This window comes from Caretta caretta, chromosome 2 (genome assembly GCF_965140235.1).
Source record: "Caretta caretta isolate rCarCar2 chromosome 2, rCarCar1.hap1, whole genome shotgun sequence".
Lineage (NCBI taxonomy): Eukaryota > Metazoa > Chordata > Testudines > Cheloniidae > Caretta > Caretta caretta.
The window spans coordinates 5,826,703-5,847,791 of NC_134207.1; the positions used below are offsets into that span (position 1 = coordinate 5,826,703).

The following is a 21,089-nucleotide window of genomic DNA, read 5'->3' on the forward strand; positions in this document are numbered from 1 at the left end:
GTGGTGTTGGGTTTTGTAAGACAGGATAAAAACCCAAAGCTTTAAATCTAGGAGATGAAGTTATAATGATGCCATCAAAAAAGTCCACAGGGAAGTCAATTATCTCAGAATCAAAGGAGCTAGAGGTAGGTAGATAGGCTATATCTAGTTTCTTCTATCACAACCATCACTATAGTATCTGAGAATATAACGGGGTGTCTCTATCCTGGGGAACAGCAATTCTGAAAACGACTTGGGGGCTCCTGGTGGGTAATCAATGGAAGATGAGCTCTGAGTGCAACGTTGTGGCCAAAAGGGCTATTGCAATCCTTGGGAAATACTGAGTAGGAGTAAGAGTTTATTTTACCTCTGTGTTTTGCACTGGTGAGACCACTGCTGGACTCCTGTGTCCAGTTCTGGTGTCCACAGTTCAAGAAGGATGTTGACAAATTGGAGATGGTTTAGAGCAGTGGTTCTCAACCAGGAGCGCGTATACCCCTGGGGGCACTCAGAGGTCTTCCATGGCGTGCATCAACTCATCAAGATATTTGCCTAGTTTTACAACAGGCAAAGTCAGTAAAAATTAAAATTTCATACAGACAATGACTTGTTTACACTGGTCTATGTACTATACACTGAAATGTAAGTACAATATTTACATTCCAACTGATTTATAATTATATGGTAAAAAGGAGAAAGGAAGCAATTGTTCAGTACTAGTGGGCTGTGACAATTCTGTATTTTTATGTCTGGTTTTGTAAGCAAGTAGTTTTTACGTGAGATGAAACTTGGGGGTACGCATGACAAGTCAGACTCCTGAAAGGGGGACAGTAGTCTGGAAAGGTTGAAAGCCACGGCCATTCTTATGTTCTGTTATGCTGGAGCCCATATGAGAGGAGGGATGAACTCTGGATGAGGAAAGCCACATTCATGGGACTGTGTGATGAGCTCGGCCCAGCCCTGCGGCACAAGGACACGAGAATGAGAGCTGCCTTGCCGCTGGAGAAGCACGTGGCAATTGCACCGTGGAAGCTGGCTACTCCAGAGAGCTACCGATCAGTTGCTAACCAGTAAAGAGTGGGAAAGTCGACCACTGGACTCGTGTTGATGGAAGTGTGCAGGGCCATTAATCGCATCCTGCTCCGAAAGACCGTGACTCTGAGCAACGTGCATGAGATTGTGGGTGGCTTTGCACAAATGGGCTTCCCTAACTGCAGATGGGTGATAGATGGCATGCATATTCCAATTCTGGCACCAGACCACCTAGCCACCGAGGACATTAATTTGAAAGAGTATTTCTCTGTGGTTCTCCAGGCACATGTGGATCACCGTGGGTGTTTCAGACATTAAGGCAGGCTGGTCTGGAAAGGTGCATGACACACGCATCTTTCGGGACACTGGCCTGTTCAGGAAGCTGCAAGCCGGGACTTTCTTCCCGGACCAGAAGATCACCGTAGGGGAAGTCAAAATGCCCATTGTGATCTTGGGAGACCCCACCTACCCCTTAATGCCGTGGCTCATGAAGCCATACACAGGGCACCTTGATAGCAGCAAGGAGCGGTTTGACAACAGGCTGAGCAAGTGCAGAACGACTGTTGAGTGTGCTTTTGTCCGTTTAAAGACCCGCTGGCACTGCCTATATGGGAGGCTGGACCTGGCCAATGACAATATTCCTATGCTTATAGCTGTGTGCTGTACACTCCATAATATTTGTGAAGGGAAGGGTAAAAGCTTCATGCAGGGCTGGACCACAGACGCTCAGCACCTGGAGGCTGAATTTGAAGAGCCAGAGACCAGGGCTATTAGAGGGGTGCAGCATGGGGCCATAAGGATCAGGGATGTTTTGAGGCAACAATATGAAGCTGAAAGCCACTAATATGTGTTGCTATGCTCAGGAATGCAGTGCTTGTCATGTTAGGAGGTGATTGTGATTGGTGCAGACAATGCACTGTGAAGGTTTAAGACAATTGCCTGTTGTTTTGCAGGGCTCTGTTTGCTTTCAATTAATGGAATAAAGATTTCTTTCAACCCAAAACAATTCTTTTATTAAAAAACAACAACAGGAGGAGACAGACAAACAAAAAATCACATCACCACTGCGGGGGATGGGGGAAGGGAGGGTCCCAGGAGGAGGTGGGGTCCCGGGACCGTTAAAGATTTGTGTATGTCCAGGAATCATATGCAGCCTTGTCCTCTGGAGTACAATGCAGTGGGTACGGTACTTCAGCAGGGCTAAACTGCAGAGGGACGGGTGTTGAGTGCAGTGGGTACTGGGAGTCCGCAGGGCTGGATTGTGTCGGGGCAGGAGTGGAAGGCTGCAGGTACAGACTAGAGTGTGTTGGCGCTGTGTGTGTGTGTGGGGGGGGGAAGATGGAGGGGGGCGCATGGGAAAGAGTTTTGCAACAGCGGCTGCAGGGGAGGGGGGGCGCGGAGCTGCTCGGTTTGCTGGAGCTGCTCGGTTTGCTGGAGCGTGTCCGCTTGGCGCTCTGTAACGTTTAAGAGCCGCTCCGTGGCTTCATTCTGGCGCGCCATGTTCTCCTTTCGGTCCCTCTTCTCGCTGTCCCGCCACTCCTCCAATTCTTGTTTTTGGCGGCAAAGTGCATCGTGACATCACACAGAAAGTCCTCTTTAGTTCTTCGTGGCCACTTTCTTATTCTGTGCAGCCGTTCAGCTGCCGATAACAAAGAGGGAGGCTGGGCTCCCAAGGTCATCTCTGTGGAGCCAAAATGCAACATTTTACAGAAGCAGTATTGTTTCCAACACTCGGACCACTGACTCAGTGGTTTAAAACACAGCCACTATTCACACACCTGTCACTAACTGGCTGACCTCAGGCAAGCACACATGAGCCACAAGACCCACAAAATGGTGAGTAACCGCAGGGGCAGGGGAAATCAGTGTTCCAGGACCATACTGGACACTGGGCATGTGGCTCTTGGGGAGAGCCAGTACTGTAGGGGGGGCTTGATAAGCATTACTGTCCCCACATTTTCCACAGGCTATGTTCATTATGGAAGATATCTCACTGCTGAGGGTGAGCAGGGAATCAAGGGAGGGTCTTCTCCAAGACTGCGGCTTCTGCCCTGGCCCTTTTGTGGCTCGCCTGTGTGCAGCATTGGTCCCGCTGCCTCCCCGTGATGGCAGAGTGGCACGGGAAAGTTACCCTTCATGGGGCAAGAAACAAAGCAGCTCTTCCAAAGAACCTGCGGCAGCGGATTGCCCAGTATCTCCATGAGAGTTTCCTGGAGATCTCTGAGGCAGATTCTCGTGAAGTGAGGGAGTCAATCAACACCCTGTTCTGTCGCTCAGACTAGGCATGTGGTGGTACGTGCATCATACAGACACAAGCCTGCTTTCTGCAACCTTCCTGCCCCCAAAAACTCGTTTCAGGGATTCCCAAAATCAAAGCCACTTACCAGGGGTCTCCTCCCCTGTTTGCGCTTCGCCAAGCTCCAACAGCTGTGCCTGGCTAGCCTCCTCCTGGGTAGAGAAGAGCTCCTGGCTGCATGCATCTCTGACCTCCGAGTCGTCCTCTGCCTCTGGGTCCCCCTCCCCCTCCACAGCCTCGTCCAAGACTTCCTCCTCCTGGCTCGGTCCGCTCTCGACTGGCACGCGAACCACCAAAGTATCCACAGTGGCCTTCACAGTGGAGGTGGGGTCGCCGCCGAGTATCGTGTCCAGCTCTTTGTAGAACCGGCAGCTCGTGGGCGTAGCACCGGAGCGGCGATTTGCCTCCCGCGCCTTGTGGTGGGCGCTCCGCAGCTCCTTCACTTTGACCCTGCACTGCCGTGTGTCCCGGTCACGGCCCCTTTCTGTCATGCACTGTGAAATCCGTCCGTAGGTATCATAATTCCTACGGCTGGAGCGCAGCTGGGACTGCACGGCCTCCTCTCCCCAGACGCCGATGAGGTCCAGCAGCTCGGCATTGCTCCAAGCGGGGGATCGCCTGGTGCGTGGAGCCGGCCTGGCCACCTGGAAAGATGCGCTGAGACCTCTGCACGCGTCACCGAGCAAACAGGAAGGGGACTTTCAAAATTCCCAAGGAATTTAAGGGGCGGGGCTCACGGTGGGTCACCTGAAGGCAGGGCAGTAGAGTTCAAACTGACGACCAGAGAGGCGAGAACAGGCATTGTGGGACACCTTCCGGAGGCCAATTGCAGCACTGTCATCGACCAGGGTGTCCACACTGTCACCGCAGCGCTGTAGCCCCGGGGCAGAAAGCTCGAGGGGTGGTTTTCTTAGAGCGCTGTAAGTGTGCAGTTTCTGTCCCAGTGGTGTGGCAGTGTGTACACCTTGCTAGAGCAGACAAGGCCTCCGTCTCTGAAGAGAAAGCAAGCAGGTGTCCAGGGTAATTTCTGTGCTGGGAATCACACTATGAAGGCTAAGTAGAAATGGCTGAGCGATGCCTTGGGCAGCTCAGCTTCCAAGGAAGAAGTTGCATGTTGGTAGGGTGACCAGAGGGCAAATGTGAAAAATTGGGACAGGGGCTAGGGGGCAATAGGTGCCTATATAAGAAAAAGGCCCCAAAATCGGGACTGTCCCCATAAAATAGGGACATCTGGTCACCTACATGTTGGGAAGGCTTCCCTCAAGTGGAGCCATTATGACGTACCATCCTATTGTCAAAAAGAAAAGGAGGACTTGTGGCACCTGAGAGACTAACCAATTTATTTGAGCATAAGCTTTCGTGAGCTACAGCTCACTGCATCGATGAAGTAAAATTGGTTAGTCTCTCAGGTGCCACAAGTCCTCCTTTTCTTTTTGCGAATACAGACTAACACGGCTGCTACTCTGAAACCCATCCTATTGTCCTGCCAGCACCCAGGGAGGTATCTTTGCTCTGATCTTCTTGACGCTCAGGTTTTTATTTGCACAGCCAAAAGGTAATCTAGGTCAACACTAGAGATTTTTGCTTTTTGTTTCTTAGCTCCAGCCCTTGTAAGAGTCTAAACAGCGGAGATGAAAAATCTTCATGTCAAATATCTTTATTTCCTTTGTCCAGCATTCAAACCGATGGGAAAAGGCCTTCTGCACCTACTTCTCCATGGGTAGCTGGGGCAATTGACAAAACTTTTATCCTACAATGGCCCACTTAATTTTGATAGCCCTGATGGAAGGACAGAGGCTTCCCGTCTTGAGTTCACAAGTTCAGAGCAGGCATTTTTATAACTATAAAACAAACATATATTTTACCATGTAGCATAGAATACTGACATTACAAGTGAGATTAAAGCATGCAGCAATTTACAAGCAATTCCTAGTCTAAACACTAAACACATCCGTACAAAGTCCACCCCCTATCCTGAACGATACGAACACCAGGTGAGCTGGTCTGGTTTCCAGCTATGAATGTATCGGTGCTCAGCTGATGCCTAAAGACTTGGCAAGAGTGGGCACCTGCTTTACCAGCGTCCCATGGTATACCTCAACCAGTGCATCAAATGCCCCAGTAACAATTATATGGGTGAAATCAGACAATCACCACACTCTCAAATGAACTCACACACTGGTTTTATGTCTCATTAAACAATTGGTAGTACAGCACTGCCTGCTACCCTTAATTGCTCTTTTCAAACCCCTTGTGCATAACAATCTAACCTATAACAATCCCCAGAAGAAGAGGCCTGTGTAAGCTCGAAAGCTGGTCTCGCTCATCAGCAGAATGTGGTCCAATAAAAGGTATCACCTTACCCACCTTGTCTCTCTCTTTAGACAATTCACTGTTATTTCTGTTATACAATTGGTCACAAAAGTCACGTGTTAGCTATATTAATACAGCAGCAGGAAGGACTGCCTGGTTATTAATGCAGGTAGGAGAACTGCATTCTATCCTTAGTTCAGACCCTAAAGTGCTTGGCGGGGTCATGTCACCTCCCTCTGCCTCTGCTTCTCTATCTGTAAAATGGGGAAAACATCACTGATGTACTTTGTCAGCATGGGTCATCAGGCTAACTTAGTTGGTGTCTGTAAAGCGCTTTGAAATCTTAAGATGAAAGTTGCTAGAGGGATGCAAAGTGTTGTTTTTACAAATCATATCTAGGATAATAAGTAATTATTTGCACCTCCACAGTGACTTTCATCCAGGCAGCTGAAATGGCTTCACTGCCATTCATGAATTTAGCTTCACCACCCACCTGGGAAGCAGGGAAGTGCTATAATCCTCATTTTACAGAGGGGAAACTGAGGCACAGAGCAGTGTTAAATAACTTGCCCAAGATCATACATAAAATCTGCAGCATAGCTGGGCATTGAACCCAGCTCTCCCGACTCCAAGTCAAGGGGGCTGAAGCACCAGACCATCCTTCCTGTAACTGTAATATTGCACATGTATGGTTAATAAATAAAAAAAAAAAAGTGTGTTTCTAACTTAGCATTGAAAGTAGAGGGGTAAATGTACACAGCATTTTGGAGCCAGCCTGGGTCCATAGACGTGAGCTAGCAGGGCTCTCACCAGAGGTCTAAGAATAGCTGTATAGATGGTGCTCTGCAGTTCCGTCTTGGGCTGGAAAGTTCATGCTCTGAAGCCTAGGGAAGGGGTGGGTTTCAGAGCCTGAGCTGCACCTTCAAAACACTGTCTACGCAGCTATTGGCGAGAGCCCCTCTAGTCTGCCGACCTGAGCTGGAGGTTCGCTCCTGCTAGATCCGAAAAGCCGTGTAGACGTGCCTGAAAAGATTAGAAAAATACAAACACCTAGCAATCAACGTTGCCAAAGTCTGGAGCTGATGATCTCCCAGGGGCCTAAATCACCCAACCAGCTGGCTTTTCAATAATCTGTTACTCAGTTATACTCAATTACCATTACCGTGGTAACTGAGTATAATGTTACCTTTCAGGTTGCTTATTAGAGACAGGCCATGAATTGCAATCAAGGAGGTTCTCTCTGGCTGCTAACACAGCCCTTTAGAGGCAGCAGGGAGGAGTTTACACATATCCCTTCACCTAAGAGGTTAGAACAAACAAGTCCGTCTCTGCGCCAAAGCTACCCCCATTGTTATGGGGAGATGCAAACAGAACCCAGCATCTTGTCATGCAGTTCTAATACAAGCAAACCCCCACATAATTACAATCTGCAGTTCAGCCAATTATAGACAAACAATTGTGTGCACCCAGTTACTGAACTATATTTCCCAGGATTCTTTTCACTTAAGGTGAAGTGGGTCATTTCCCCTCCCCAGATATAAAAGCCAAATCTGGGGCTGTGTCAATACAGGGAGCTGGAAACTTCTGGGTCTGAAGATCATAGGGGAAGGAGCTCTTTGTTGCCATCCACTGGTGAAATGCAGGAAAAGACACAATGAGCCAGCCTTTATTTGCATGGCTGACATCCACTATGCCCGGTGAACATTTTGGTTAAAATTCATTTAAGTTTAGGAGGTAGGAGTAATGATAATGCTGTAAATAAAATAATACTGTTATTATCCTTATTATGGGACTAATGGGCAACAGAACGGTACTTAATATGCCCTGTGTGAAGGTTCACCATAAACAAAACCTCAATCACGTACTGCTGGGGAGTGGGACTGGCCAGGAGCCAAACAGAGAAGGGGTAGATATATCTTGTAAGGAGGAGTGAATCTCTGCTAGTAAGGACTGTGCTCGAGGGGCTTATCACACACCGATCCTAGGTGCCCTTACTTCATCCAATACTCTGCTTCCTACTAGCTCCCAGGGCTCACCATACACCCCACCCAACTGGCTCCTTCCCCATCTGCTTGGGGTGTGAGGGATAGGTTCCTGCCTCCCCCAAACCTGGCTCACTGCTCGGGGCACCCTGACTGAAAGATCAGGGACTCGCTCTCCCTAGTGAAAAATATTACACATGTTGGTGCACAAAACTTGACAACTCTAGGGCCAAGTGTGGGAGAGGGAAAGAATGGCCTAAGCCATTTTAGCAGCATGTAAAGCAGCAGTGGATGCAATGGGTGGTGTAGAATAGCCCTCATATACTTGAGAGATGCATAATATTCTAGTGCTTCTGTGAATAGTGGAGAGAAATGAATATTGTGTCTAGCACGTGGGAAGTCTTTATTTTTTGCTTGCATAAACTAAGCAACAATAATTTCCATAATACGATGCTGGGATTGTCGTGTCATGCTGAAGCTTAGAATGTCTGTTGAGTCAGTGTGAAGCGGCAAGAACAGCTACAAGCACGTGAGACAAAATCAGACCTGACAGGATAAGAGTGGAGGAAGACAGGTATATCAGTGCTAGTATGGTGAAGGCCCTTTTTACTATGAACTGAAAAGAGGTTACCTCACCTTAATTAGAGACACCTGACTCCAGTTAAGGGGTTGCCAGTGACATTTCAAAACCCCTCTTCTGCTGAGAGAGCAAGAGGAGGTAGAAGAAATAAGTTGCAGCAGTGAGAAAAGGTTTCTCCAAGGTAGAGGGATGTTCCCCTCCCTCTTGGGGAAACACCAAATTTACTTCTGTTTGGGGAACAGCTGGGGACCAGAACCCAGCACCAACGTTCTGGTGGGCACAAGGAAATATATTTATTGTGCATTGTGGGTTTTCTTCAGTAAGAGATCAACTCAGGATTGCCTTGTCAATGTTGAAAATAAACCAAAGATAAGAACTAAAAACTTCCAGAGTAGGACTGGGTTACTCCTGCCCCCCGTGGTCCCAAAAGCAGGAGGAAGGCAGAAGCTGATGTGTTTCTTGACTTTAGCAAAGCTTTTGACACGGTCTCCCACAATATTCTTGTCAGCAAGTTAAAGAAGTATGGGCTGGATGAATGCACTATAAGGTGGGTAGAAAGTTGGCTAGATTGTCGGGCTCAACGGGTAGTGATCAATGGCTCCATGTCTAGTTGGCAGCCGGTGTCAAGTGGAGTGCCCCAGGGGTCGGTCCTGGGGCCGGTTTTGTTCAATATTTTCATAAATGATCTGGAGGATGGTGTGGATTGCACTCTCAGCAAATTTGCGGATGATACTAAACTGGGAGGAGTGGTAGATACGCTGGAGGGCAGGGATAGGATACAGAGGGACCTAGACAAATTGGAGGATTGGGCCAAAAGAAATCTGATGAGGTTCAATAAGGATAAGTGAAGGTCCTGCACTTAGGACGGAAGAACCCAATGCACCGCTACAGACTAGGGACCGAATGGCTCGGCAGCAGTTCTGCGGAAAAGGACCTAGGGGTGACAGTGGACGAGAAGCTGGATATGAGTCAGCAGTGTGCCCTTGTTGCCAAGAAGGCCAATGGCATTTTGGGATGTATAAGTAGGGGCATAGCGAGCAGATCAAGGGACGTGATCGTCCCCCTCTATTCGACATTGGTGAGGCCTCATCTGGAGTACTGTGTCCAGTTTTGGGCCCCACACTACAAGAAGGATGTGGATAAATTGGAAAGAGTCCAGCGAAGGGCAACAAAAATGATTAGGGGTCTGGAACACATGACTTATGAGGAGAGGCTGAGGGAACTGGGATTGTTTAGTCTGCAGAAGAGAAGAATGAGGGGGGATTTGATAGCTGCTTTCAGCTACCTGAGAGGTGGTTCCAGAGAGGATGGTTCTAGACTATTCTCAGTGGTGGAAGAGGACAGGACAAGGAGTAATGGTCTCAAGTTGCAGTGGGGGAGGTTTAGGTTGGATATTAGGAAAAACTTTTTCACTAGGAGGGTGGTGAAACACTGGAATGCGTTACCTAGGGAGGTGGTGGAATCTCCTTCCTTAGTAGTTTTTAAGGTCAGGCTTGACAAAGCCCTGGCTGGGATGATTTAATTGGGGATTGGTCCTGCTTTTGAGCAGGGGGTTGGACTAGATGACCTCCTGAGGTCCCTTCCAACCCTGATATTCTATGATTCTATGTGGCAGAAAAGATGCTTTGCCACACATGATGGAGAGCTCTTTTTGTTCCCAGTATCATCAGGTTCAGTTATCACTGGCATTCACAGGCCGTTCCCATATGTGTTGCTGCAGGGAGGCACGTGACTTTCTGAATGACATCAGTGCGACACAAGGGACTTTCAGAGAGTGATTAATAATAAGGGATTGGTGGTAATTCCACTGTGTAGGACAACTTCGTATATGACAACGGGTCACAGAGTGAGGCTGGGTGGATTAAAAGGACAGTTGGTTAAACATGCAGCATTGCCAAGTCTTGATACTTTATCGCAAGCCTTGCAGTATCGGGTCTCAGGCGGAAAGGCCCAGCTCTCTGGGTCAGCTCAGGACATGTGAATCTCAGATTTCATTAAAAAAAAAAAGGTTTCTCACTCGTATGATTGTAAAGGAAAGCCCGAAAAAGGGAACCAAGGGCATCCTTAAAATTCAGAACCCCCAAGGTCATTTTAAAGAACCTAAAAGGTATTTTCTTGTAAATTTCATTATTTTTATGCACCCTCATCACTCTTTGGGGCCTGACTCATGATGCTGAATACTTCAGGCTGTCAGAGCTGTCAGCGAGCTATGAAGTTGTTAGCTGCGCTGCTAACAGGCCCTGGTGCAGTCCTTGGTTTCAGGGACAGGCTCATGGCAGAGTGGGGACAGGCAGAGGTACATTCTCAAATTGGGCCCCATCGGAAGTAGGGAGCTGGCATTCTGTGCTCTGTCCCTCTCACACAATTCAATGGGGACACTCACGTGCCTCGAGCTAAGCATGTGCTTAAATGTTTTGAAGAACCGGGGCCAGAGTTCCCAACAACTTGCTAGATCAAGCCCAAAGGTGAGCTCTCGCCTACCCGAGTACGTTCCAAGATGGGCATCTGCCACCACAGTGTAACACCCCCACAGTCACAACAGCAGCATCTCCCCTCTCTTACTTCCCTGCTGGCAAGGGACTGGCTTAGGGTTTTGGTTTTTTGTATTTAAAAGGTGAAACCATCAGGTGCAACTGCAGGAAAGACTCGGTGAGATTTAGTCTGCTGCGGCCACCAGTTGTCTTGGCTGGATTGGTTGTTTCACTGCCTGGTGGAGTTCCTCCAACTCTAGGGAGCGGGTGGGATCTCCATCACTGGAAGTTATCAAGAGCAGCTCAGACAAACACCTGCCAGGGATGGGTTAGTTATTACTTAGTCCTGCTTTGTGTGCAGAGGACTGGACTAGATGACCTACTGAGGTCCCTTTCAGTCCTACACTTCTATGATTCTCTCTCTCTCTCTCTCTTTCCACCATCTGACAGTGTCTGGTTAATGTTTATAGCCCAAAGCCTTGTTCTAGCCAAGTACTTAATCATATGCTTAATTTTAAGGACACTGAGTAGCCTCCACCTACTTAAAGTTAAGCATATGCCTGACAGCTTCGCTAGATTGCGGTGCAAATGGATCCATTGTTTTTTAAAGGAATAAACGTTGCTCTCGGGATTTCATCTCATTTAGAATCCTTTGATGTCTTCAAGTAAATATAAGATAGTGTGGCTAAGCAGTTCCAGTAAGTAATAGTTGCGAGCCAAGAAAACCATTAGAAGAGGCAAATATATATTCAGAGGCAATTCACAGCTATCTCACTGTCTGGGTTCAGACCACCGCAGGAAGCGGTGGTATTTAGATTACAGAACACATGCACAAATTCACAGGTTAGCCACACTTCCAAGCATGTTCCCTCAATACAGTTCTGGTGTAAAGTGCTCATAAGAGGAAAACGTTAGCGTAATATACAGCAATCTTCCATTTACAAAGTACATAACAAGAACTGTTCTAAATATAAATAGAATCAAATATCCAACAATCAGAAAGGAAATTGCCCTGTTTGCTTACATGGGCAAAGGGGACCTGAATTCCCTGAGTCCTGCTCTAAAGCAGGTTGCAACACCTGGGTCATGTCTACGCTGGGGCCATTTGTGTTTTTCCTGCCGCTCCAATGGTTCATACCAATGAAGGGAGATTGTAGCACTGAATGGGCTCCCATGTTTTTACCCCAGCATCCTCTAACCCTGCTCTGAATCCTGTTTACAACTACACTACCAGTGGAGTGTTACAGTCCCAATTTTCCCAAGTGCAGAAACTCAAAGGCTTCACCTCAACTAGGATTTCACGGTGTGTTGTTAGCTAAGACATTATGACATGTTCTAATAGTCTAGTGTAGATATTACCATGTGCCGTATACACCGCTTTGTCTACACTACGACCTTTTAGAAGGCATTAGGAAAGCTCTTAGCTAACACCTTGAACCAGCACTCCTAGGACTTTGTGTAGATCAGGATTTCAAGAAGAGGCACAACCCATTTGCAGCTACAGAGATAAGAAAAGCAGGGCCAGGGGATACTTTAGCACATGCGCTGCACTTTTCCTCTTCAAAGCACTTCAGAAACATCAGTGAATTACGGTAGTTCTCACACCCACCCCTGGGAGGTAGGTAGGTAGCATCTCCATTTCACAGCTGAGTAATTCAGGACACAGAGAGATTGTGTGACCTCAGTCACATAGTAATTCAGTGGTACAGCCATGATGGGAACGCAGGAGGCTCCTAGTCCTAACCTACTGCTCCGAAATACGCTTGGAATAACCCTGGTGATCACATTCATTCTGTCTAAAGACGGAGACAACATATGTATGTGGTGAAGCCTTATTTACTTGCAAACACCACGTTAGCCTCCCCCCCCACGGCACTGATGTATTTCCCTACAGACAAATCCTAGGATAGGGTTGTTAATAAATGAATGCGGCTGGGGTCAGGGTTTTCTAAATAGTGCTATTGGGCATAAGCCTGGCATACCATGGGGTACCTTTATCTTTTGCAATACATCAGCAGGTTTTTCATTCACGGAGCCTGTTACTGAGCAGGTCCTGGGCTCCCTCTGCTGGCAGTGTTAGTGACTGAAGGCGTGTGGAGGCAGGGCTACTGCAAAGGACTGTGGGTACAGTGGAGGCATCAGCACATCAGCCAGTGGGGGTGGCTGTTTCAAATTCCTGCGGGGGAGGATGTTAGATGTGCTGATGCCCCAGATCCCCTGCAGGTTGGGCTGCACCAAAGTTTTGTTTTCCTGACGTTACCAGCCTCTGGAAATAACGTTTTTGAGTGAAAACTCCCTTCTAAAGACCAAAAGGTGCCACTCCCCACTGTCCTGGGGCTCTAGGTGCTACCCAGCCACCACCGAGCTCACTGTACCAACTGAGATCAGAGAGGGCTTTCACCAACTTAATAGGGTTTCCGGGGGTCCTTTCCTAGCCAGCCATTTGGCTTGTTTGTCTAGGAAGCTGATGGCAATCTGGATCAGTCTCTTATCCGCAGCGGCATAAGCAGGGAAGCTGATGAGAAAGAGCACCTGCAGTGAGTACAGGACTTGGGTCTGTTTGAAGCACAGGTCTATTGCAGTCTGGAGAAGGACAGGTGGGGGAAAACAACATCTGGTTACTCATCCTTGGTATTGATTCCCAGGCCGCTTTCAGCTCTTAGCTTTTGGCTGCTGGCTTCGTTGTAGCTGATCCAATGCTGCACCTCCTCTGGAAGTTCTGGGGAGTCCACCTGGAGGAAAGAGAGGCAGGATAGATTGGTTCAGGGTCCAGGTTTTACAGATTCCCTGCCAGTGTCACATACAAAATAACTCAGTTGATCTCCAAATCACCCTCAGTTCAGCAACATGCACTCCTCCCCTTTCTGTCCATTATGTTTCCCACAAGATTTTGGGTATCATAGAATGGTAGGACTGAAAGGCACCGCGAGAGGTCATCCAGTCCAGTCCCCTGCACTCATGGCAGGACTAAGTATCAAGGACTAAGTATATCAAGACCACTCGGATTAAACCATGGAGCGCACTGTAAGACTGAAATAAGTTCTTTAAAAAAAGAACGCTCCAGGGCTGAAAATCTTACCGATTTTCTACTTGCTGCTCGTGTTTCTTAACTTTCCAGCTCCCAAGCGAGGTCTGCTTTCCTCTCCTTACCAGTGATCGCAGCACTAGTTACAACATACGGCTGTGCTCTCTGTGTTACACAGCTCCACGGGCTGTGAGCTTCTCCAGAATCCCTTCTTAGCCTACATCGACTGCTGGGCCTCAAGAAACCCAGCTGCAGTTACCACATGGCCGCCTGCCACACCTATTGCAACAGTCCATTCTGGGCACAGTGCCAAAGACAGGAGTGAGTTCAGCAGGCACCTAAGTAGAAGGGGCCCGGTTTGCAGAGATGCTGAGCTCAGACAGCTCCCACTGATGTCAGGGGGGGAGCAGCAAAAACCCAGCACCGCGGAGAGTCAGCTCACTTCTGTTCAAGGGGCTGAATTCAGATTCTAGGGTCTGAGTTGGGGCACCCACGCTTGGCAATTTTGTCCTGTTGTTTCTGTCGGCGCCACACAGAGCTCTCAACATCACCTTCAGCTGGTGGATACTGATGTAGCTCCCCTGACTTCAATGCAGCTAAGCTCATTTACACCAGCTGCAGATCTGGCCCGTCATTATAAAGCAATGTTTCTCTCACTAGCAGAGTGATACTAACCTTATGCCATTTTTCTATTAACCCATTACTAATAAATCCCATTCATCTACCTTTAAAAGTACAAAAAAGGCAATAACTGAAACATTTCTCGTATAGAAAAGTCCTTTGCAATTGAACAGGGATTAAACCAATACAATTTTACAGAAACTGAATAAGCTTATACAGAAATTCACATAAAAAACAACAGGATTTTATGGAGAACTGTAGCCTATTAACATTGTGAAACTGGCTTACAGAATTTTATAGGGATTCATACCCTTGCTATAGAATTCTATAGACTGATTTAAATTTTTAAGGAAAGATTAGCATTCTCTAAACCAGTGTTTCTCAAATTTTTGTATTGGTGACCCCCTTCACACAGCAAACCTAGGAGTGCAATCCCCCTTTTAAATTAAAAACACTTTTTTTTGGTATTTAACACTATTATAAATGCTGGAGGCAAAGCGGGGTTTGGGAGTGGAAGCTGACAGCTCGTGACCCCCCATGGAATAACCTTGTGACCCCCCTGAGGGGGTCACGATCCCCCGTTTGAGAATCCCTGCTCTAAACCTCTACAATTTTCTGTAAGGGTGAAATTTAATTTTTCTTTAACAGGAATGTTGTCAGATTGAAAAAACTAAACGGAACAAAAAGTTCTGCACCCCCAAGCTTTCCCCCTCTCTGCTACGGTTGCCAAGCCTGTATTTGGTAAGCTTCTGCTTCAGCATTGCGTGCTCCCCAAGGGCAAGGGGTGGGGTTAGCACGACAGCTCCTCACAGAGGGCAACAAGGCGAAAACTGGGGGCACCCCCTCCAAGGAAGTGGAGAGTGTAAAGAGATTGGTGCAGAAAATCAGGCAATTTCCCCCACAGATACAGGACAACTTCTCCCATTGCCTTTCTAAAGCAGTTCAGTCTTTCCGGAGCGATGGAAACCCGTGGTGGTGCTTGGAATGACAGACTGAAACAGGCCCAGGCCACTGGGAGCGGAGAAGTGCCCAGGGAATGTTTAAGGTCTTCACTAGGGAGCTAGACAATTTCAGACACCACCAAATCAGCCTGTGGAACTCATTGCCACAACATATCATTAGCAAGATTTCAAAGAGAGCTAACCGATGAGAAAATGCAGCATTATAACAGTAAATATTTTTTTAAATCCTAGCAGTTCTTTGGCAGGGATATAAGCCAACTTCTACCTACTGGTGATTAGAAGAAGGCTTTCCTGGGGATAAGTTATTTCGTAACTCCCTGCTGCAAGGAAGGCTTGCACCTTCCTCTGAAGCACCGGTCCTGAGCTTTGTCAGAAACTAGACAGGAACCTCCACGCTGGATCAGAGCAATGGTCCTGCATTGTCCTGGAAGAAGAAATGTTCTTGCTCTGGTGCTCAAAGGCCAAAGTACCTGCTGATCTTGTGTCAAAATCCTTACTCACAGAAGTACTGCCAAGGGAACAGATTTGGTTCACAGCTACAACATAGAAAACTGGAATAAGTGGCCTGGGAGTCTTCCTCACACTGTGTAGCTGCGCGGATGCAAACCCCTAATGTTGACGGTGGCTTTTGCAAATCACGATTTACACTGTGTAATATGTCTATGCTAGGAGTCCACACCCAAGAAAGGCCTGGTTCTCTATTGCCATGCGCCCTGATTTGTCATTTACTATCGTGCAAAGCAAGTGCAAAAAGGCTACTAATCGGTCACACTGGAAGGCGCATTGTGTATCCAACCTGTACGCATGCAAGAAACTAAGCTAGTCTCAAGGTAACAGGCTTCACACCACACACACTGACTGGAGAGCAGCTGGACACACCTGCTCATCTGAATAACAGCTTGGCAGGATGGGACCTTTAAACTGCATGCCCTCTGAGGCATGGCCCTGGGTCTCTAAAGCACCATGAGCACCTACCAGACTATAATCAATCTCAGATAACAAATGATCATTGCTCAGAATAATAAAACCCAAGGAAGGAGGTTCCAACTGATAATGCAGCAGTGCTACCGGGGACTGGCAGGCAACATCCTGCAGAAGCAACATGCACAAGGGCTACAAACCATGGGCATTATTTCTACAGGGGAGGATTATTTTTAACAGGTTTTTCTGAATGAACGGGCCAGGCTATGAGTGGATTGCAGACTTGTTGCAGCTGGGGCTGCTCTTTTGTCTGGTTGTGCAGCGCCTCACGCAAGAGGTCCTGGTAGACAACTAGGAGTCCTCGGTGCCACTGCACTGCAAATAATAAATAATGTAACCCCCTTGGGGTTTGGAGAGCATGGCCCGTTTAAAACCTTGTCCTGAGGCAGGGGAAGGGCTGGCTGTTCCAGGGGTGTCGAGAGCAAGAGGACAGGGTGTGTGCGATTGTAGCTCCAAACATGAGGGCTACAGCGAACAGTCCCTTAAGTAGTGAAGCAGCCGAAAACCAGCCTGAAGCCTGGGAGGGACAGAGCAGCAGGAACCAGGAGGAGTCCCTCACCAGGGAGGAATCACCTGAGAAGACCAAACTGGAGCTGGACCCAGTATCACTGTTGCCCAGAGCTGTCTGGGGCTTGTGACCTTGCATTGGGAATAAGGAGGGAGGCTGTGGCTGGCTAAGTGGGGCAGTGGGGGCCCTGTGTGGGTTTGCAGAGAGAGGCCGAAGGGGGTGCCAGAGGGGTTTGTTGTGGGAAGTCCATGGGCATCGAAAAGGGCCAGGAGCACCAAGACTCAGCGCCAGAGTGGAGCCCTGCCCAGGACTCCAGAACTGTGTGTAGACGCATTGCTCAGTGTCTGCCCTGTCAGACTGTGGTACCGCTGGGCCTGGAGGGCCATGTGCAGGCTGCACCCTGGCTGTTTCTCTCCAGCCGTCCCTCTGTAACTAAATATTTCCCTTTCCCATAGTCAGTGCTCTATTCCGGGGGGACGGGGAGAGGTGGGTGTTTGCTGCGGGGGGGAATGTGTGGAACAGGTGCCCCTGGGGCAGAAGGGGCTTTTCCCTGCTGCGTCCCTGTGCCCGCCTCTTCTTAGAATAGAATCATAGAATATCAGGGTTGGAAGGGACCTCAGGGGGTAATCTAGTCCAACCCCCTGCTCAAAGCAAAACCAACCCCAACTAAATCATCCCAGCCAGGGCTTTGTCAAGCCAGGCCTTAAAAACCTCCAAGGATGGAGATTCCACCACCTCCCTAGGGAACCCATTCCAGTGCTTCACCACCCTCCTAGTGAAATAGTGTTTCCTAATATCCAACTTAGACCTCCCCCACTGCAACTTGAGACCATTGCTTCTTGTTCTGTCATCTGTTACCACTGAGAACAGCCGAGCTCCATCCTCTTTGGAACCCCCCTTCAGGAAGGTGAAGGCTGCTATCAAATCCCCCCTCACTCTTCTCTTCTGCAGACTAAATAAGCCCAGTTCCCTCAGCCTCTCCTCGTAAGCCATGTGCTCCAGACCCCTAATAATTTGCGTTGCCCTCCGCTGGACTCTCTCCAATTTGTCCACATCCCTTCCGTAGTGGGGGGACCTAATCTGGATGCAATATTCCAGGTGTGGCCTCGCCAGTGCCGAATAGAGGGGAATGATCGCTTCCCTCCACCTGCTGGCCCTGCTCCTGCTCATACCAATCCCGGGCCACAGCTGCTCTCTTGCCAGCGTCCTTGCCGGGCGGTTGTGCCGCCCTGGTGCCCGCTTCACCAGGGCCGCACCGAGGATGCTCCTGCGCGCACAGCCCCTGCCATGGACGGGCCAGGCGCGGCCCCCCCGCCCGGCCTCACCTGTCTCTGGTACAGGTGCTGCACCAGGCGCCCGGGGCTGCTGCCGGCCACGTGCAGGCGGCAGAGCAGCAGGGCGCAGACGAAGCCGTCGCGGGGGCTCAGGAACCGCTGCTCCAGGTAGAAGGCGCGGGCGTCCCAGCCCAGCAGGCGGGTGCGCACGGCGAAGCGCTCGAAGAGGCGCAGCGGGCGGCGGTGGCGGGCGCAGGAGGCGGCCAGCGCGAGGCTGCCCCCCAGGGCGCGCAGGGCGCTGAAGATGCCGCAGCGCGCCAGGTGGGCGCAGCGCGCCAGGTCGGCCTCGCGCAGGTAGCGGGCGTTGTTCATGTGCAGCAGGCAGTCCAGGTCCGAGGGCAGCACCAGGCCCGGCCAGCTCTGCTCCTGCAGCACGTCCCGCAGCCGGGGCTGCAGCCACCGGGCGCGCAGCACGGCCAGCGGCAGGCGCAGCAGGTACCAGGCGTCCAGCAGGCCGAACAGCGCGGCCCCCGCGCCCAGCAGCACCAGCAGCATCGCCGCAGGGAAGGGAGGAGGGATGCCCGGGCGCCGCAGCCTCCCGCCTGCCGGCAGCGTCCAGGGATGCCGGGAAGGGGCGGGACCCGGCAGCGGCTGCTTCCTCCCGGTCCTGCGCCGCAAGGCCCCGTTCAGTCCGCCCCCTTGCACCGCCCCTTTGCCTGCGGAGCCGGGGGCGCGGCGCCTTCGGCTGCACCGGCCAGCGAGATGGCCCCGCACTGGAGCAGGCGTCTCTCCCCGCCCGCTGCCTTCCCCCCCGGCTGCTGCCGGCAGCCCGAGCTCCTCGGTCCACGAGGACTATCGCAAGCCCCGCTGTCCCCGCCCTGGCGGTCGGACTTCTTGCAGCGCTGCTCTCCTGCCACCCCCCCCCCCCGCCCCAATGTGTGCAGCCTTGGCACCCCCCCTACCCCCGCTTCTCTCTGGTGATTGCAACCCTGGCTCCCTCCCCAGTCCTCTCCCAGCCCTGCGGAGGGTCTCCAGAGGCAGCTTGAGGGCTAGAGCCAACCCCCCCTGGGTACGTGATTGAGCCAGGGTCCTTAGGGCATGTCTACACTTGCCATTTAAAGCGGAAAAAAGTCCCTTTTTGGGGGCGCAAACCTCTTGGGAGCGTCTACACTTGCCAATGACTTTTTGCGGTGAAACTCAGAAGTTTCCCCACAGAAGGAAAGCCCCCTCCGCCAGAGGCGTGCAGCTCTTACCGGGGATGCTCTTGCGGCCATGGGCGAGGGAAGACAGGCTCTCCCCCGCAGGCTATCCCACAGTGCCTCGGCGACCAGTCTGGCCAGCGGCTCTGCTGCCCTGACGCCAGGTAAACAGACATCCACCCTGTAAAGCCCCGGGAACTTTGAAACTCCCCTTCCCGTTTTCTTGGCAAGTGCTCAGGTGCCATCTGGCCGGCTGACAATAGCTGCTCCAGGGAGCAAAGGATCCCCAGCTGGAGCAGTGCTGAGCTCCTGGGACTGATCAGTGTTTGGAGAGAGGAGGCTGTGCAGGGAGGCAGGCTGCCCCACAAACACCCCCCCTCTCCCTCTTCCCCACAAAGCCATCCTCAAAATGGAGAGAGCTGCACTGTGGGATAGCTGCCCTAGAGCATCCGGGATGGAAATGCTGCAAATGTAGGAAGTAAGTGAGTACCCAAACCAGCGCTTTACTTTCACCGGTTCCCTATCGCTGGTGAAACTGACAGCGCAAAAGCTCTGCAAGTGTAGACAGAGCCTTAGACGAAGTCACCTTTCCAGGGCTTGCCCCCTGACTTGAGCTTCTTGAGCCAGGCTCCCTCTGCAGATGGGCTGGCTGAGATTATGAAGCCAGAAGAGAGCCCTGGGATGGAGTCTGATCTGCTGTATTCGTTCAGATGGAATGTTTGGGCCAAAAAGGTCTTAACACAACCCAACCGTATTCAACAAGGTTTGGGGTTTGGTACACAGAGACCTCAGCTTGCTTAGTACCATGGCAAACCCACCACTGAATTTTTGTTTAACCTTTTTATTAAAGATACAGAAAAGAAGGAAAAAGTTCAAGCATTTGACATGGAAAGCGCTTGAGCATAAGTCAGGCTTTTAACTACATCCTTAACTACATCCCTACATTAACTTTTTCCTTTAGCGGGAGAGAGTTTTTAGAAGGAACCCACCCCTTGTCTGACAGTCTTTTAGATGCTATTCAAGACATGCTTTTGGGGGAAAAGTGATGGGCTGGGAGCTGTTAAAATCCAGTCTCATTTCCTAGAAGACAAAACAAGACAAACACGCAAAAGGGCAGAGAAAAGAACAGCAAAGAGAGACATTTATCAGGGGGTAGCCGTGTTAGTCTGTATCCACAAAAACAACAAGGAGTCCGGTGGCACCTTAAAGACTAACAGATTTATTTGAGCATAAGCTTTCGTGGGTAAGCTGGGGTGGGGTTTTTACCCACGAAAGCTTATGCTCAAATAAATCTGTTAGTCTTTAAGGTGCCAAAGAGAGACACTGTAGCCTCTGTCTCTGGTGGTAACTCTCACATGCAACCTCAGAGCTGACAAAGAGGCCAGCACAGGGGCTGATCAGCTGCTCTGAGGCCTGGCAAACTCATGCCAGCATTGGGCTGTTTAGGGCAGTGCTTTTAGTCGCTTCTTTCTGGTCACAGGCTTACAGAAGTGCTGCAAAATATGTCATCTTGGCTAGCTAAACTAGACTTTTATTATACAGATGGGAAAAAAGAGAAGGATAGAAACAAGAAGAAACATGGCGTTCTATTGGTCGGCCTTTTTGTTTGGACGAATGCAGTCTTTTTGTGCCTTTTCTCAGCAACATTTGTTGTTGTTGTGACATCTTAGAAACTTTCACTTACTTTTTACAGCAGAGCTCACAATCAGGGTGAATTTGTAGGCCCGTTGATTACAACAGACTTCCTGCCTAACACAGGCCATAGGACTTCCCTGAATGTTTGAACTAAAGCAGATTTTTCAGAAAAAAAAAAAAATCCAATCTTGATTGAAAAATTGCCAATGATTCAGAATCAAGCATGACTCT

At 49.7% G+C, this 21,089-nt stretch overlaps 2 protein-coding genes across 2 annotated transcripts; both read right to left on the reverse strand.

Annotated features, from left to right (window-relative positions):
• Nucleotides 1–139: 139 nt before the first annotated feature.
• On the reverse strand, nucleotides 140–11,236 carry LOC125632899 (uncharacterized). The gene is made up of 2 exons (XM_048841803.2): nucleotides 3,396–11,236; nucleotides 140–2,692 (listed from the first exon to the last, which is right to left on the reverse strand). Exons 1-2 carry the CDS (start codon nucleotides 3,796–3,798, stop codon nucleotides 2,475–2,477), a joined length of 621 nt encoding a protein of 206 aa, XP_048697760.2. The 5' UTR covers nucleotides 3,799–11,236; the 3' UTR covers nucleotides 140–2,474.
• A 140-nt stretch (nucleotides 11,237–11,376) lies between these two features.
• THEM6 (thioesterase superfamily member 6) lies at nucleotides 11,377–18,686 on the reverse strand. Its single transcript, XM_048837257.2, has 2 exons — nucleotides 18,076–18,686; nucleotides 11,377–13,385 (listed from the first exon to the last, which is right to left on the reverse strand). The coding sequence occupies exons 1-2, from the start codon at nucleotides 18,577–18,579 to the stop codon at nucleotides 13,272–13,274; spliced, it is 618 nt and encodes a 205-aa protein (XP_048693214.2). The 5' UTR covers nucleotides 18,580–18,686; the 3' UTR covers nucleotides 11,377–13,271.
• Between the last annotated feature and the right edge of the window lie 2,403 nt (nucleotides 18,687–21,089).